Raw genomic sequence first — 16,946 nt, 5'->3', positions numbered from 1 at the left:
ACACTTGCTGCTAAAGGCGTGTTGTCTCCTCATTTGTTACCAATTAAAGATCTTACTCAAATTATCAATAATGCCATGATAGAATGCGCTATGTTCCAGTAGTAGCTTTTCATAAGGTTGAATTTTATTACAGCTTGATCACAGTTAAAGTTGACCTTGATAAGATCGTAATCGACATTCCTTTTAACCCATCAGACGCGTGGAAAGCGTTTAAGATTTCGCCTTTTCCCACGTATGTATCTAACGTCTCGACACCTATTATTAATAATCTGTCAGATCTAGTATTGGTTTCCGCCAATAAAGAAACTTTTACGGTAGTCAGAGACCAAGCACTGTTAAATGATTGCTATGATGTTATGAATAATGTACTGTGCAGGATCGATTTGTTTGAGTTCATGAATGTATCTGATACGTCCTTGGATTCATGCGAATTGGACTTAGTACTTAACAGAACCTCTCCCCATACACGTGAACATTGTTTGGCTGGTTTAGTAAGGTATCATGACAATCAGTTTCGTCACAGGCTCGTGAACGGCACGTCATTCGTCTTCTCTGCAGAACCATACATCGTCACTTGCCCAGATGGTACTAGGACAACAGGACACATGTTCGTCGTTAATGATGGCTGCATTGCAACAACGTCGTCACTCTTCATCCGAGCTATGGTCACGATCATCCGTGGGCGTAATTTCTTCATCAACACATCGTGGGGAAACACCAGGCTGCAAGGTCTAACAATTCCCTACAGTAGGCCCGTCGAAAATGCTATTGCATCATTGGACTTGCTATCTCCTGTGAGCCATTCTTCTGATCACCACGTTTTTCTTCTCCTCTACGCATTAATTGCCGTTGGTATGTTGCTGGGATCCGTAGGCGTAATCGTCAGCGTAATGCTTTGGAAAAAGGCACGAGAACTGAAGGAGACCGTTGCGGAATCTGCTGATATTCGTAGGTCCCCATTGGATTTAAGCAAATGGATGTTCCGGGTTCAATAATGGAATTATTGGCCATTTTTTCATTAAAAGCCTGACTACACAGAGAAAGACTGAAAAGGTTCTGTGTTGGTGGTAATAAATGTGAGGAAGGGCTGAACATTTCTGGTGATAACATATTATCTGTACTCTTATATAATGGCTACATTTATTTCTTTAATAACCTATACTACATGTGTATTACCCTATTTTGCGTGTAGTAGCATGTTGATCATTCAACATTTTGCATTTAGTAATCTGGTTGTCCATACTGGTTAATTTATCAGGATAACTATTTGGTTTATATAATCTTACCGTACGGTTATTACTTTTTGGATACATTTTTTAGGCATTGATTTCAATCCCCATCATTGCGAGTGTATTCATATAATCTGTGCACAAATGTTTTTACTTTGTATACGAATTTCATTATCTATATATGATTTATGTATATGTTATTCATTAGCATTATCAGTATAATCAATATTGGAGTTATATAACTTTTTCGCTTTGCTATATATTAGTAAACCTTGTGTACACAAATGTGAAACATATTTCAGTATTTGCTGTTTTCAGTATTTACTATATATCTTCATTCACAATGTGAGTATAATGATTTTTGAAAGCGTATATTTTTCTTTTGCTTTCTGAGAAGTTATGCTTAGCTAGTGAATGCCTGTTTTGATGATTTCGTCCCTATTGTGTTTTATGTGGCCGAGCAAATGTCATATTTCATTTATGACAAAATTAAGAAAATATAGTTTCTTAGTGAATCATAAATATCTCTGTTGCACATGAAAGGAATGCTACTGTGAAATCTCAGTTTGATCAACCCAGACGCGAACGTCATCAGTAAATACCTGTGTAGTGTTTTAAAGACAGTGCGTCAGCATACAATTGCATACGTCCGCATAGACTCAGCGTTCTCTTTTTGATCAGAGTTGAAGGCAAAGTCACGTAGGCGTGAGAAGTCCTTGGAATGAGGTCATGTGTTTGTTCGTGTGTGTGAATCGTAGTCTTGCTATGTAAAGAGTATGAAAGCTTAGATAGAGATCGACATGGGAAGCCATCCTGTGTAGACCATTGTATTCTTCTGTACAAAGTCTTTTATACGAAATACAAGAAAAACCACTATGGAGTTTGTCTGAATCCTACAGAAGATTGGTACGATCTCAAAACAACAGTCTTATTGCACAGCCATGAAGAATTGTGAAGATGCAACAACAACTCTCTGACTGCGTTCTAAACACAGTCTCTGTAACCAAACAAAATAGGAATATCCTATGACATATTCATGACTGCCCAAAATGCAAAACTCCTAGTTTACTGTTCTATATGTCAGGAAGCCCATGCCTTCTTTCAAGAGTGGTTGAATCTGGACCTTTACACTTTTCCTTTATAAGGGCTGGAGCTGAGACATCATCTGAGGACTGACACTTTCACTATGACCACTAACAAAGATAACCCTGTTGCCAACCTGGAGACCTAAGGCTCCAAACCCAACATACCTGAGTGAGTTTGCACATGGTCCATGCACAGTGAGGCCACTTCCTTCTGCCTGACAGCCAAAACCCCTGTAACCCAGGGAGCATTCTGGACATAAATATCATTTATGCGTGTACAGTATATGAATCACAGGAGTGTGATGAAACAAAAATTATTCTTTTACCTCTGAGATATTGTTTTTTCTTAACAGCTGGCAAATTCATTCTAGAGACCAGCTCTTCTTTCTTCAAGTCAGCGACCTTAAGCATTTTTGCATCATCCTTATTAGTATTATCCACTGAATCTTCTGCAATACTCAATACCTGCAAATATTTTAGAGTCATATAAAGAACTTCAACTTACAAAAATACATAACCATGAGTTATAACGAATGTTAATTTTACCTTGTTGGATTATTATTTCAAATACACAAAAATTTCATTTCATTATTTTATAGAGAAGGGGTAAGAGAATATAAAGCTTACATATTCAAAATATTCACTATGGATATTGGAATGAATAAAAAGAAAATTCACGACTAAAGTGGCAGATGAAGTAAAGTAACTTATCAGTACAGTAATTAGTATTACTCAGCCAGAATATAGCACAGAAAGAGCAACAAACGCTAAATTCTTCTTTTACCGAGACACTCAAATACATGATTTTGATAGTGAAGCTGCTGTTTGTCCTCAAAGGCGTTACACTCCCATGGTCCCCCCAGAGTTCCATAAGACAGACCAACCAATCTAAAAGAATTCTCTTATAGTTGGTCTCAGCCAGAATAGTGCTAGTTGGCAGTGATAGAATATAAAGGACCCTGGACAAGAGGGCTCCATCTCCTGTCCTACAATGACTACCACAGTTTTTTCCTTTTTTCTACTAGCACAGATGTCACAACAGCGCGTATGTCAGCTATCTTTCTTATTACATTCTGGTCTGACAGAGTTCACTCATCTCCAGTATTTGCTCCAAATACTGCAATGTTCATAACAAGTTTAAAGTGAAGTAGTACATAGTTTTAAGACCCAATGAAAACCTTTAGTGCCTTACAATTTTAATGGGTAAGCTCATATTTGTTAAAATTGGGAGCCAGTAGGTCTCTGGCAAGGTGAGAAGTTAGAATTAGATCGCTACGCTACGCTGTAGTTGCTGTGTTGTTATTGTCCTGTCTAACAAAGCGATAAATTAGCATTAATGAAATATTAGACAATTTTGTTACTGAAGCTCATTAGTCCATGACATTTTAACATAGATATATAATTTGAGGTTACCAAAGTGATAAATCGGGTTAGCTGAACCTCTTGTTTACGAAACTTTCCCATAAGCATAGTCCACAATTGTGCTTGGCTTATGAGCCCTGATGTTTACTAAAGGCCAGTATTTCTTTTATAGTATTTCATAATCAAACTACAATCAACCCCTGCTTATTTGTGGTTCAACATTCGCAACTTCAGTTATTCGCAGATTTTTCTGTGAAACATATACAGTATCCACATTATTCGCAAAAAATTTGCCTATTGGTGGATTTAGCAGTTACTGTATTTTTCATATTACTTTCATGACTAAATGTTTTAGTATGATAGTTTAAGGTATATTTGGTGTTTGAACTATTAAAATAGGCAGTTATAAGCATTGTAGAGGGGCTCTTTGAAGTTTGAACTATTAAAATAGGCAGTTATACGTGTTTTTAAGGGGTTTCGGTATTCATGGGTGGGTGTGGTACGCATCCCCTGCAAATACCAGAGGACGACTTTAAATGGATTTTGTGACAGAGTTACACAGTTCTCCTTCATATTGGGGTCTTTTCAAGTCCTAAAGGAAATACATTCTTGCAGACCTATTTCTAACGGGTGTTATTCCGCTAGTAGTGACGTTGCAGGTGTTTTAGAGATTGTTGTAATGCTCTTCTTTTCCAACAGGAATGTGAAAATGACTTTCGTGATGGCAAGCTTTGTCAAACAAATTAAAATCTTAGAGATGCTGATTTTAGGTAAATTCAGTACAGTATGATAATGATTTTAATTATGTACCAACTAACATAGCCTATAACCTTTACCTGATGCCTGGGAATAGACCAGGTAATTAAAAGTTATGAAATGTATAGAAATATGTTGTATGGGTATCCATTTAGTCTTGTCTTAGTTGAGTTTAGAAGCATTTGTGAATAAATCATTTTAGACAATGTTATTGTAGTAATTGTCAATTAATATTTTAATATATCACTATCCTTTTATAGATATGACCCACTGATCATATATCATACTATGGACAAGTACTTGTGGACATGTCAGCCTTTTTTAATTTGAAGTGTTTGCTGCCTATACAGTGATACAGATAGCTAACACTAGATAGTTTTTAATTAAAACTTGTTCCTTTTATCACTACTGGGTTTCTATTATGCAGGACCTTAGATTACCTGTACTAGAGTGAATTGTTCAATCTGCTTTTTGCCTGTGTAAATGGCTCATAACCACCTGCCATGAGCCAGCCCTTAAAACAATGAGGAGAATTTGATTGGTTGCTGGACATGTGTGAAATATGCAACATGCTCCTGAAAGAGTGATGAAAGAGTCCATTTTAGCGGTCTTTATGAGTTCTCTCAACTGCGTCCTGAGGGAAGAGATGTAGGCCCAGAGGCAAAAATAACAAGGCTGAATGCGACTGTGTGATTCCCTTATCAGTAAAAGAGCACCAGAGTTCTCTCTTCTCGAGGTTTCAAAGTAAAGAGTGGAGGTCTCTAAAAGACATCTCAATCGTCCTTACCCACACAGCACAGGACTAGAGACAAACCGAGGTAATGTCTCTCACCTAAAAACTGGAAGTCTTCTATCTTCTTAACCAGTGCTCCTGCTGTCTAAGAGGAGGGGGCTCTCTTCACAAAGCTCAAAAGCACTGGACATAAATGTCTTTATTTGCAAAGGACATGACTCTTAGACATTAACTGTCAAGGAGGGGGTGCCTGGTACTGAAAAGGGGACCTCTCTATATGCAGACTAATGCTCTTCGCATGGCACCCAGATGCGGGAGACTGATAATGAAGAATTGGTGCCACATTATCGGAATTGGCGCTGGTCACTTAAAAAACCAGAGCCAGGCACTGAATTGGGAACTGGCTCTCAAGAAATAACAACAGTGCGTTCTAAAAACAGTCTGTGAGCGGGTGATAAATGTTCACAGGCAGGGGTCAAGTACTGGACAGATATTGACGCTCTGGAGTAAGCGCCGAGTGTTTGGGAATTGGCGCCGGGTGCTCGGGAATTGCTGCCAAACTTTTGGCAGCCAGTGCCGAGCACAGAGGTAGACAGCTGGTGCTCAGGAGCAGGCGCTGAGTGCTCGGAGACTGTGACTGTCATATGTTGCCGAGAGAAGAATCTCAAGTCTGTTGAAACGTAATGAGAGACATCTCATTGTCACTACAGTACATCTCTTCAAGGGTTGGGGCACTCCGGAGTCACTGGATGCTTGGAAATTGCTGGGCGTTTAAGAGCACTGGAAGAGTGTTATGGTAACAAATACTGGAAGTTCAGGAGACAAGCATCGTGGACTTCCAAACCGGGATCCATATCACTAAAGCACATCGTTTTGGATGTCTTTTCAATAGTTGTCCACTGAGGCCCGAGACCAGACAACAGGTTCAACTGAGGCGGGGGCAACTACCTGGGGGCAAGCCCTCTCGGACCACAAGTATGTCTTCTCCCAGGTTTAGGGGAGCAGAACAGTGATCTTTGGTCTAGGAGATCCAGTAAGATGCCTTTTCAGTGGCTGTCTGTCAAAACCTGGGACCGTACAACAGGTTCAGCTGAGGGGCCAACTACCTGGGGGACTTCCCATCAGCCTCCATCAGACTTTCAGTATGACTTCTCCCAGGTTCAGGGGAGTATGACAGTGACTTAGGTCTAGGAGAACCGACAGGCCAGGTAATCACCTCCTCCAGTGCACAACACTACACTATCACAAGGTTAACTTACACAATGTTAACTTCTGTTAACCCATACACAAGACAGGTAAAGGCACGGGGAGGAAGCGAGGGACTCAGGGGTGGGAGAAGATAAGAAGACTAGTAGCAGGAGAGAAAAAATTAATGTGGAAAGAGTTGGAGCCAGATGCTGGGTGCTCCCAGGTTGTACATAGCGCCAATTGCAGCTGGGCGCTAGGCGAGCTAGTAGCTCAGGAAGCTAATGAGTGCTCCTGGGCACTCGGCGCAGAAACTAGTGGGCGCTTGGCATCGATTCTCAGATGTCAAGAAAGCCTATTTATCCAAAAGCCTATCCTCACCAAAATAAGTAATGTCTCTCCTTACTACGTTATGCCCTTACACTTTTTCAGTTCTCTGCAAAGGAGAGTTTAATAAGAAAATGTGCTAAATTAATTCTTTACCGACAATTGTTTTGAAGTACACAGAGTACCATCACAAAAAACATATCTCAATTCCTTATCAAGCATATTTGAGGCTTGCCGATATGCATTCACCATCGAAAACATTGGTTCAGTAGCAAACACGATATTTTCATTATAATATGCTACTCGGCAAAGGAGAGTTAATCAACTGATTGCAAATTTGCTGTAGCAAAATATGATAAACTTGAATCAGATCTTAATTACAAAACAATAAATTACTAATCCTGAGAGCTGTAGGCTTGAAGTATACTCGAAATCAGTGATAATATTTCGCCGAAATCTGATTATCCAACCAGCGAATAATACACATAGCTGCTTCAAACACCCAATGTTTACACTGAGCACGGTAGAAGGAGAATGAGGTTGTCTGCTGAGTCATTCCTAGCATTCCAGTTAGTGGGCGGGACTGGAAACCTACACTAAACAATTGGAGCGCTATTGCGGATTTTAAAATTTAAGCCGGATTTTAAAATTTAAGCTGTCACATGAGTGGAAAGTATAGCTATATAATTACTTGGTAAGTTATTTATATGAAAAGTTGGTTTGTATGAACTAATATTTGATTTTTCTTTTTTTATTATATTTAATTTTTGAATGTTAGTGTACAATTGTTTGATTAATCTATTTCTTTTTTTTTACTTGCAGTTTGCTTGAGTGGTTTAATGTAGATTGAGGAGCTCTCCTTCACCTTACCTGATAAAAAGAAAGAAATCAAAGAAAGGAAAGAGAACATGACATTAGAAGAACAGTTAAAAACAGAGGCAGGGATAAGGTAGAGTAGTGATAAGGAATCTAGGGAGAGAGCACAAAACTGCCAGATTGTAGAAACAAAAACATTTGGTCAGGCCACCCTTCTTGTTCCTCCATACTGGATATGATGCTAAATCCCACAAAGTGTCGCTCTCGAAACACATGTAGCAAATAAAGTTCGACAACAGTGGAAAAGAACAAAACTAGGTGTTGATCTCTCCAGTAGGAAGAAGGATAGCAACAAAATCCTAAACTGACTGATGCTGAACAAGCTAACCCCTAATCTGAAGGAGAAGTCTCAGAGACCATAGTTGGGGAACATTATAGTATTAAGATTTAGTGACAGCAAGGTTCAATTAGGTTAAGGTTCTTTTGATACGTTTTGATGAATTGTAGTTAAAGTTAGGTTAAGTTTCTATTCTGTAGGTTATGTTGATAAATAGGTTAAGGACAGTCAGAGTTTCATTTAAAAACTCCAAATCTGTTCCCACCATATTGCACCAATTATGTACTAAAAGAAAATGCCCCTACATAATATTTTGGCGCCCAATGTGGGGCCTTTGATAGTACAGTAAGAGTCGGGTGCACAATTGGAGAGCGCAAAGGGAGCAGGTATGGAAGGTGTTGGGTCAGATGAAGGGGACCAAGGTTGGAATGGGAGGTGGAATAGGCTGATGTGCATGATAATCAGCTTACAGATTACATTAGAGGAAGCCCAGGCAAGGAAAAGTAGATTGGTTACAAGGATAGAGGCGATGGATGAGAAAGTGTGAGATAGTGAAGAAAATGGCTGAAATGGCTAAGAGTGGACCCAGTGTTGGGAAAGGAGGTGAGAATGATGAGGTAAAAGGTGCAAAGGAGAAAATCCCTCAGAAAGGGAAGGAGTTGTCAAGTAAGAGTAAGGGAGTACCCGCCATGACGGTATGAGTGAGGTGAGTAAAAGTGATAAGGAAGAGAGAAGTAAATGAAGAAAGGGAAAGAAGAGAACATGAAAGGGGAAAGATGTCAGGAAAGAGGAGTCAAGTTCCTGGATTTGGAGGGATAGTCCGGACTCGGAAGTTGAGAATGATTGGAAGAGTGGAAGTGGCAGTAGTAGTAGTGGTAGTGAAGGGTTGAGTGAAGCAAAGGAGAAAGAGGCCAAAACAGTGTTCCTGAGGGAGGTTCCCCAGATTGAGAAATTTTGCTTACGGAAGGGAAGACACGTGTGAATTTTCTGATGATTATGAGAAGTACTGTGGACAAAAGTATGGGAGAGTGATAGTGTGTGGATGAAATGGCTGGGGAAGTTCTGTAGAAGTATGTGTGTGAGTGAACCAGGGTATGAGTCCATGAAGGCTAGATTGATTAGGCAGGTGAGGAGAATGAAGGAAAGTATTGTATACAAGAAGGATGATAGGTTCAAGGAGGCAAAGATAGAAGCCGGAGAGGAAGTGGGCTTGTATGCCCGCCCATAGGTTAGGAGCTTTAGCCAGAAGGAAGTATGGAGAGGAAGGAATTGAGGAATATAAACACCTCATGCAGAAGTTCTTGGCCACTATTCCAGAGAAGATTAGGGTAATTTTGAATGAGAAGAAAAAAGATCAGAAACAGTGGTCGGGGAAGAGTTTAAATTGGGAGGATGTTTTAGAGATCCTAGACGACCTGAGAGTAGATGATAATGAACCAAAGGAGATGTACGATGGGTTTGAGGTGGTAAATGGAAGGGCATATATGGATGCTTTGGTGAGTGAGGAGACAGGTGTGATGCAAGCCTTGCTGGAAGAGTGTAGGAGAGACCATGTGGAAAAAGGAAGAAAAAGAATGTGCAAGTGAATGTGGGGAACAATGGGAAAAGGAACTGGAGCAGAAGCCAAGAGAGGTTTAGGAGTGGAAGTGTGAGTAGAACGAATGTGAATTTGAGGGGAGGTCAGATGAGAATGAGTAGTAGTGACAAGGAGTGTTACAGGTGTAGAAGGACTGGGCATGTGAAAGTGGATTGCAGTTTGGCCAATGGCGAGTGTTTTGGCTGTGGAAAGAGAGGGCATATGTTAGTGGATTACCCACAAGTGAAAGAGCTGAAGTGTTTTGGCAGCGGAAAGGTGGGGCATCAAGTGAGAGACTGACAGAGTGGAAGGAGAGTAGGAGTACAGTAAACACCCCTGTATTCGCGGGGGATGCGTACCACAATCCCCCGCAAATAGCTAAAATCCGCGAATACTTAAAACCCCCTCTAAAAACACTTAGAACTGCCTATTTTGATAGTTCAAACACAAAAAATCTCTAAAAACACTTATACATGAGTATTTTAATAGTTTTATCACAAAAAGTACATTTAGTCATGAAAATGATGTGAAAATACAGTAATTAACCCTTAAACGCCTATTGGACGTATCATACGTCGACTAAAATTGTCTGTTGGGTGCCAAGTGGACGTACCGTACGTCGCCTACAAAAAATTTCAACCTTCGGTCAACTTTGACTCGACCGAAATGGTCGAAAAACGCAATTGTTAGCTAAAGCTCTTACATTCTAGTAATATTCAATAATGTACCTTCATTTTGCAACAAATTGGAAGTCTCTAGCACAATATTTCGATTTATGGTGAATTTTTGAAAAAACTTTTTCTTACGCATGGGCGGTAACTCAGCCGAAAATTTTATAAATTCTTTTCGTCATTTTGTCGTAATTTTTGCACTGTTCTATATTAGCTGTTACATAAAGTTTTATATATGAAAATGTGTGCAATTTCATGGACAATACAGCAAAATACAACCCATGGTTGTAGCTTTTATCAATTTGGAAATATTTTCATATAAACCACAATAACTGCCAAAATTTCAACCTTCAGTCAACTTTGACTCGACTGAAATGGTAAAAAAACGCAATCTTAAGCTAAAACTCTTACGATCTAGTAATATTCAATCATTTACCTTCATTTTGCAACCAATTGGAAGTCTCTAGCACAATATTTCGATTTATGGTGAATTTCTGAAAAAACTTTTTTCCTTACGTCCGCGCCAGAAATTCTTTAAATCACGTTATCGTAATGTTTGCACTGTTTTATATTAGTCGTTACATAAAGTTTTATGTATGGAAATGTGCGCAATTTCATGTAGAATACAACAGAAAATAACTCATGGTTGTAGCTTTTATCAGTTTTGAAATATTTTCATATAAATCACGATAACTGCCAAAATTTCAACCTTGGTCAACTTTAACTCGACCGAAATGGTCAAAAACGCAATTATAAGCTAAAACTCTTACATTCTAGTAATATTCAATCATGTACCTTCATTTTGCAACAAACTGGAGGTCTCTAGCACAATATTTCGATTTATGGTGAATTTCTGAAAAAAATTTTTTCCCTTACGTCTGCTGCATGTAACTTGGCGAACATCTCAGAAATTCTTTTGTCATGTTGTTGTAATGTTTGCATCGTTTTACATTATTCGTTACATAAACTTTTATATATGAAAATGTGCGCAATTTCATGTAGAATACAACAGAAAATAGCTCATGGTTGTAGCTTTTACCAGTTTTGAAATATTTTCACATAAATCACGATAACTGCCAAAATTTCAACCTTGGTCAACTTTAACTCGACCGAAATGGTAAAAAACGCAATTGTAAGCTAAAACTCTTACATTCTAGTAATATTCAATCGTTTAACTTCATTTTGCAATAAATTGGAAGTCTTTAGCACAATATTTCGATTTATGGTGAATTTTTAAAAAACATTTTCCTTACGTCTCTTGCGGTAACTTCGGCCGAACATCTCAGAAATTCTTTCGTCTCATTGTCGTAATATTTGCACTGCTTTATATTAGTTGTTACATAAAGTTTTATATATGAAAATGTGTGCAATTTCATGTACAATACAACAAAAAATAACTCATGGTTGTAGCTTTTATCGGTTTTGAAATAATTCCATATAAATCGATAAATAGAAAAATTCGACTTTCCGTCAACTTTAACTTTCGACCGAAATGGTCGAAAACTGCAATTATAGCTATAACACTTACAGTCTAGTAATATTCAATCAATTAGCTTCATTTTTCAACAAACGGGAAGTCTCTAGCACAATATTTTGATTTATGGTGAATTTTTGAAAAAAACATTTTTTTACGTCCATGGCGTTCTGAATTCATGCATCATTTTGTGATAATATTTTCTCTGTGTTGCTTTGATTGTTTTAAAATTTGTTATATACCAAAATCATCGCAATTTAGTTTTTTTTTTTTTTTGCTGTCATATATTCCAATATTTATATATGATGATATTTTTTTTCATTTCTAATGGTTGCATACTAAACTTCAGGCAATGACAAAAAAAAATGAGCCAAAAATGAACTCTTAATCTTAAAAACTAAAGCGTGCGGTGATTTTTTGAAAAAACTTTTTCTGCTTGGCGTTAACTCACGAACGCCGCCAGCATATGGGAGACGTTTTTGTAAATAGGGCTTCGGCGTTAAAGGGTAAATGAATATTGTGTTTCTTCGTGAAAAAACCGCGACTGGGCGAATTTTCCGTGAATAATGTGTATATACGTTCCACAGAGAAATCAGCAGACAGGTGAGCCCGTGAATCATGAGACCGCGAACATGGGGGGTTTACTGTAAGTGGAATTCATTGTGGAAACTGTGGAATGAGGGGGCATTTTGCCAGGACATGTGAGAACCCTCTGAAGGATGTGGAATGGAGGGTCACATGAAGGAAATCTGCCATACCAAACCCCAAACCCCACGAAAACTAAGTGTGAAGGGGGTTTACTGTGGTGAGCCCTCTGGTATGGAAGGGATAGATATATTGCATGTGAGAGAAGGGTTTTTAAGTGGAAATGTCTGTTTTGGGGAACAAGTAGATCGTTGTTTGTGTGTCAGAGTAGAATGTGGTGGAGTGTTATTGAAAGCATTGATTGATAATTATTGTTGTAGTGGAAATGTGGTTTTCAAAAAGGCATATGAGAAAATAAAAGAAAATGTAGCATGGAGGGAGGAATGTGCTAGATATACGAGTATAACTGGGATTGGAGGATTGGAGGTAAAGGTGTGCGCGAGGTTTGTTGAGTTGGTTAGTGTTACGGGAGTAAGGTTGGAGGAGGATGCTTTTTATGTTGTGCATAGAGCGAATGAGAGGTATGATAGGTTGTTGGGGTACGCATTTTTGAAGAAAAACAGGGTAAAAGTGTACCCAGAACAAGAAATGATAGAGGTATGAATGGGAGTGAAACGAGGGTGAAGTTGTATGTGGAAGAGGATGGACAAGTAAGTTTGAAGATGGTTTATGGAGTGGTGGCATATGCAATTGAGGACATACAACTGCCAAGAGATTTGGGGAGTGTGTGGAGTGTGAATGTAGGGTGGAGAACCAATGCTGGAGTCGGCGCAGAAAGTTTGGGTAACATATTCATGTTGGATAGTAACTCTGCATGTTATGAGATAAGGCGGGTCGCACATGTGTTTGATGGAATTACGGATGTAAAGGACCCAAAGGGTGTAAAGGTGTGTGGAGATGTGAAAAAGAAAAGGTGGAGAGGTATACATCTGGGTGATAGATTGGGAGCTTAAGAAGTGTGGTTGATTTAAGTAATGATAAACACATTAAGGGGTATGATGTGATGGCCGAAGGGGGAAAAGTCAGAAGACTGGAATAAAGAAAAGCTTAGGAAAAAGGTGAGATTGAGTGAGAAGTTGAACGAGAAAGAGAAAGAGCAGGTGTATGAGCTGTTGTGGGAAAGAATGGGTGTGATGAGTCAAGGTGATGAGGACTTTGGGACAGCTAGATGGCCAGAGTTCCATATTCAGGTGACGGACAACACATCAATTTATCAGAGACCCCAACATTTCCCAGCTCCGGTAACACAAGATTGAAGAGCAGTGTGAAGAGTTAGAAAGGACAGGAATGATTGAAACCAGTAAAAGTGCTTGGAATAGTAAGAAAGCCTGATGGGAGACTGAAAATGTATTGATTACTGAAGAGTAAATGAAGTGACAGTGAAAGAAAGATTCCCTATGTGTGTGGTGTCTGACTGTGTGTACAGTATGCATGGGATGAAAGTGTTTAGCAAGATGGATCTGGTAAGGGGGTATTATCAGATGCCAGTGGCAGAGGATTGTAGGCTGATGACTGCTTTCTCAACCACGAAAAACAGTATCAGTTCTTCAATCGCAGTTTTGGGTTGGCTAATGCCCAAGCTGTCTTTCAGAGAGCAATGAATACTGTACTGAGTGGTTTTCGCTGCGAAAATGTGTCGGTGTTTCTTGACAACATTTTGGTAATGAGTAAGACCACAGAAGAGCACGAGTTGTTGGTGCGAGGGGTGTTCAGGAAATCAGAGGAAGTTGGGGGTGGTATACCCTATCGGCGCCTTCATGGCGATTTAGGTGTTGTCCCCTACGTTGCCAAATGTACTTCTCTCGAGTTTTTAAAGGCCTACCCTTCCCATTTACCCCTTTTAATCCGTGCTTCTGTCAAGGAGGTTTAATCTCCTTGGCGTTTGTTAATGTCTCCTGGGAGCAGTATACTTCTGGGTGTTCCCTATTGCCTCGACACTCCGAAAATATTTCCATTCTTCCAGGTCTCTGTTTTTCATATAGGCCTCATTGAATCTCTTTTTGAACCTTCCTTGTGATTATCTCACGCTACTGGACTTCCACACTTTTAATTTACTTGTTTTTGTGTCAATTTACTGTGTATGTATATGTGTCTATATACATATACATGTATATATATGTATACACATATATATATATACATAAATATATATAAATATATATATATGTATATATATATATATATATATATATATATATATATATAGAGAGAGAGAGAGAGAGAGAGAGAGAGAGAGAGAGAGAGAGAGAGAGAGAGAGAGAGAGAGAGAGAGAGAGAGCGCTGACATTTGAAAAGGATTGTGTGTGTAGACAGATAGGAGAGCGCAGCATAAATATACATAGGTTACTCAAATAAGATTATCGGCAGCTATTTAATTTATCTATTCATAATATGGTCCTTCGTTTCTTTCCAGTAGAGTATTCATAACATTTTTCTATTCATATATCATCTTTTCTTTACAGACTTAGTTCCAGCTTTGCCATTTACTCGGAATATTTCATTGTTTTTTCTTTGTTTTTGTATCAGTTTTTATCGTTATGACATACAAGATACCTTTGCATGAATGCCCATACCCGATGGAAAATATCTTTTGTGTTTTATAGTCTTCACAAGGGTTTGTCAAAACAAATAGATGATTATTTGGGTCATGAATGTCATATTGATAATAAAACTCAAGAATGCCAGGATTATTTATGAACGATTTCTCGAGCCTGTGAATGAAGATTAATGCGGGAACGAGGACTTCCTTCCATGTTGTTTGTAAGGCGACAGACTCCTTAATGAGTCAGTGAGTGTTTTGACTGAGCTTCCCTTGTGGAGGCACGGGCTGTTTGACATCTTTATGCCCTGAGGTCAGCTTAACACGTGAGAGAGGAACTGGCAGCGCTGGAAATTTTTATGTCACGTTTAAGAATAAACGTGTTGTTGTATTGTTGTTAAATGCTAGAAATTACGAGGGCCTTTGATAATTGTCAAAAATTGATTAGCAACCAATTATATTTGTCTTGTGTAACTTATGCTGCCGTCATATACCATACAACGTGAGTGGTAATATTTGATGTGGCAGCGCCGGTCACCTCCCATGCCCTGCCCTTTTCGCCATGAAGGAGCCGATGGAGTATAGTCAAGGTGAGTAAGTGAGAGTGGTTCATGGGAGAAGTGGAGTTTTTGGGCCATAAGGTGAGTGAGTCTGGTGTGCAAAAGCGGAAAAGTTTGTGAAGAGAGAGAAATTTCCCTCGACTCAGGACCATGTGAGAGTTGCGTGGATATTTGGGATTGATAGAGTTTGGAAGGAAGTTTATGGAAGATTGTTTGGGGATTGCAAAGCCATTGTCAGAGTGGACAGGCTGCAAGAAGAGTACAGTTGTGAAGTGGGATGAAAGGATGGTGAAAGTGTTTGAGAAACTGAAAGAAGAAATGGTGAAGGATGTGGAGTTGGCTTACCCTGACTATAGTGCAGATGCTAGTAAGTTAGAAGTGTATAAAGATATGAGTGGAGTGCCGATGGGTGGATGTTTGATGCAGAAGCAAGTGGTGAATGGAATTGAAAGAGATAGAGCGATAGCCTATGTCAGTAAAGGTGTTTAGTTTGGCAGAGTGAAAATATTCTACTACTGAGAGAGAATTGGCTGCACTGAGATTTTGTGTGAAAGCATTAAGACCGTTTCTGTATGGTGTGAGGTTTGTGGTGTGTACGGACCATTAACCTCTAGTGTATCTGCAGAAAATGAAGGGAGTGGATGCTAGAATTGCACGAACGGTAGAGGATTTGAGTGACTTTGATTTTGTGATGAAAGTATATCCAAGGTAAAAGGAATATTGTTGCAGATATGATGTTTACACTACCTGGAGAAGGGAAAGAAGAGAAAATGAGACATAAGACCAGAGTATCTACCGAGAGAACTGGTAGTAGCACGTGAGAGTAAGGGGGGTGGTGACTCGATGTTTGAAAGTGTGTGGTGTGGACTGAATGATTTGGTAGACGAAGGTTTGAAGGTGCGGGTGCCTGGAAGGGTAAATGAACTGAAAGCGGAGGTGACTGAGGAAGTTTGCAAGAGGCCTGGATGTTTGGGAGTGTCAAATGTGGAACCATATAGGGTGAGTCTGAGAGCTATGATGTGTCCTGGAGTAGTCCCATTTCAGGTTTTGATGGTGGTGAGTAAGAAGTATAAGGTGATTGTGTCCATACACATTGGGGGTGAGAAATCTAAAGTGTATTGGCATGAGGGAGTGAAAGAGAGGGAGAGTGAGTTGCATTTGCAGTGTTTGAGTAGGGTACACTATAACTGGGTTGTAGAGAAAAAGAGCTATGAAAGGAAGTATGAACGTTGAAGAGACAACGTTGGAATTGTTGGAAGTGGAAAATGATGGTAAGGAGGTGAGTGAAGGATGTGTGTACACAAGAGGGGAACGCAATGACTTTGGGAGTAGATATCAGTGGAGGACAATACTATGGTTTGGTTGACACAGGAGTGCAAATATCGTTGGTGAACACGTGATTAGGGATGTTGAGAGAGTGGATTGGAACGTTAAAAGGAGAGCGGTGAATAAGTCAATAAGAGGTATAGCAGGAAGGTCAGTTGGATGGGAGGAGGTGAGGTTGAAGGTAAAGTTGGGAGAGTTTGAGATGGAAGCATGTTTTGTAGTACTGGGAGATGAGCAAATGCTGTATTGTTTCCTGTTTAGGATAGATTTCTTTAGGAAGAATGGATTGGTAGTGGATGTTGGGAAAGGAGTTCTGTTGAAAGAT

General features: G+C 39.3%; 1 protein-coding gene across 1 annotated transcript in view; it reads right to left on the bottom strand.

Annotated features, from left to right (window-relative positions):
- Positions 1-16,946, bottom strand: part of LOC136833092 (uncharacterized) — a 532,781-nt gene that overhangs the window by 277,583 nt on the left and 238,252 nt on the right. Inside the window, exon 5 of the mRNA XM_067094739.1 lies at positions 2,588-2,779. Within this exon, the coding sequence (XP_066950840.1) occupies positions 2,588-2,779 (192 nt within the window). The remainder of the gene's footprint in view (positions 1-2,587; positions 2,780-16,946) is intronic.

The sequence above is a fragment of the Macrobrachium rosenbergii genome, chromosome 51 (assembly GCF_040412425.1).
Source record: "Macrobrachium rosenbergii isolate ZJJX-2024 chromosome 51, ASM4041242v1, whole genome shotgun sequence".
In the NCBI taxonomy this organism is placed as follows: domain Eukaryota; kingdom Metazoa; phylum Arthropoda; class Malacostraca; order Decapoda; family Palaemonidae; genus Macrobrachium; species Macrobrachium rosenbergii.
The sequence above is the reverse complement of the archived record's forward strand: the minus strand, read 5'-3'. Positions and strand labels throughout refer to the sequence as shown.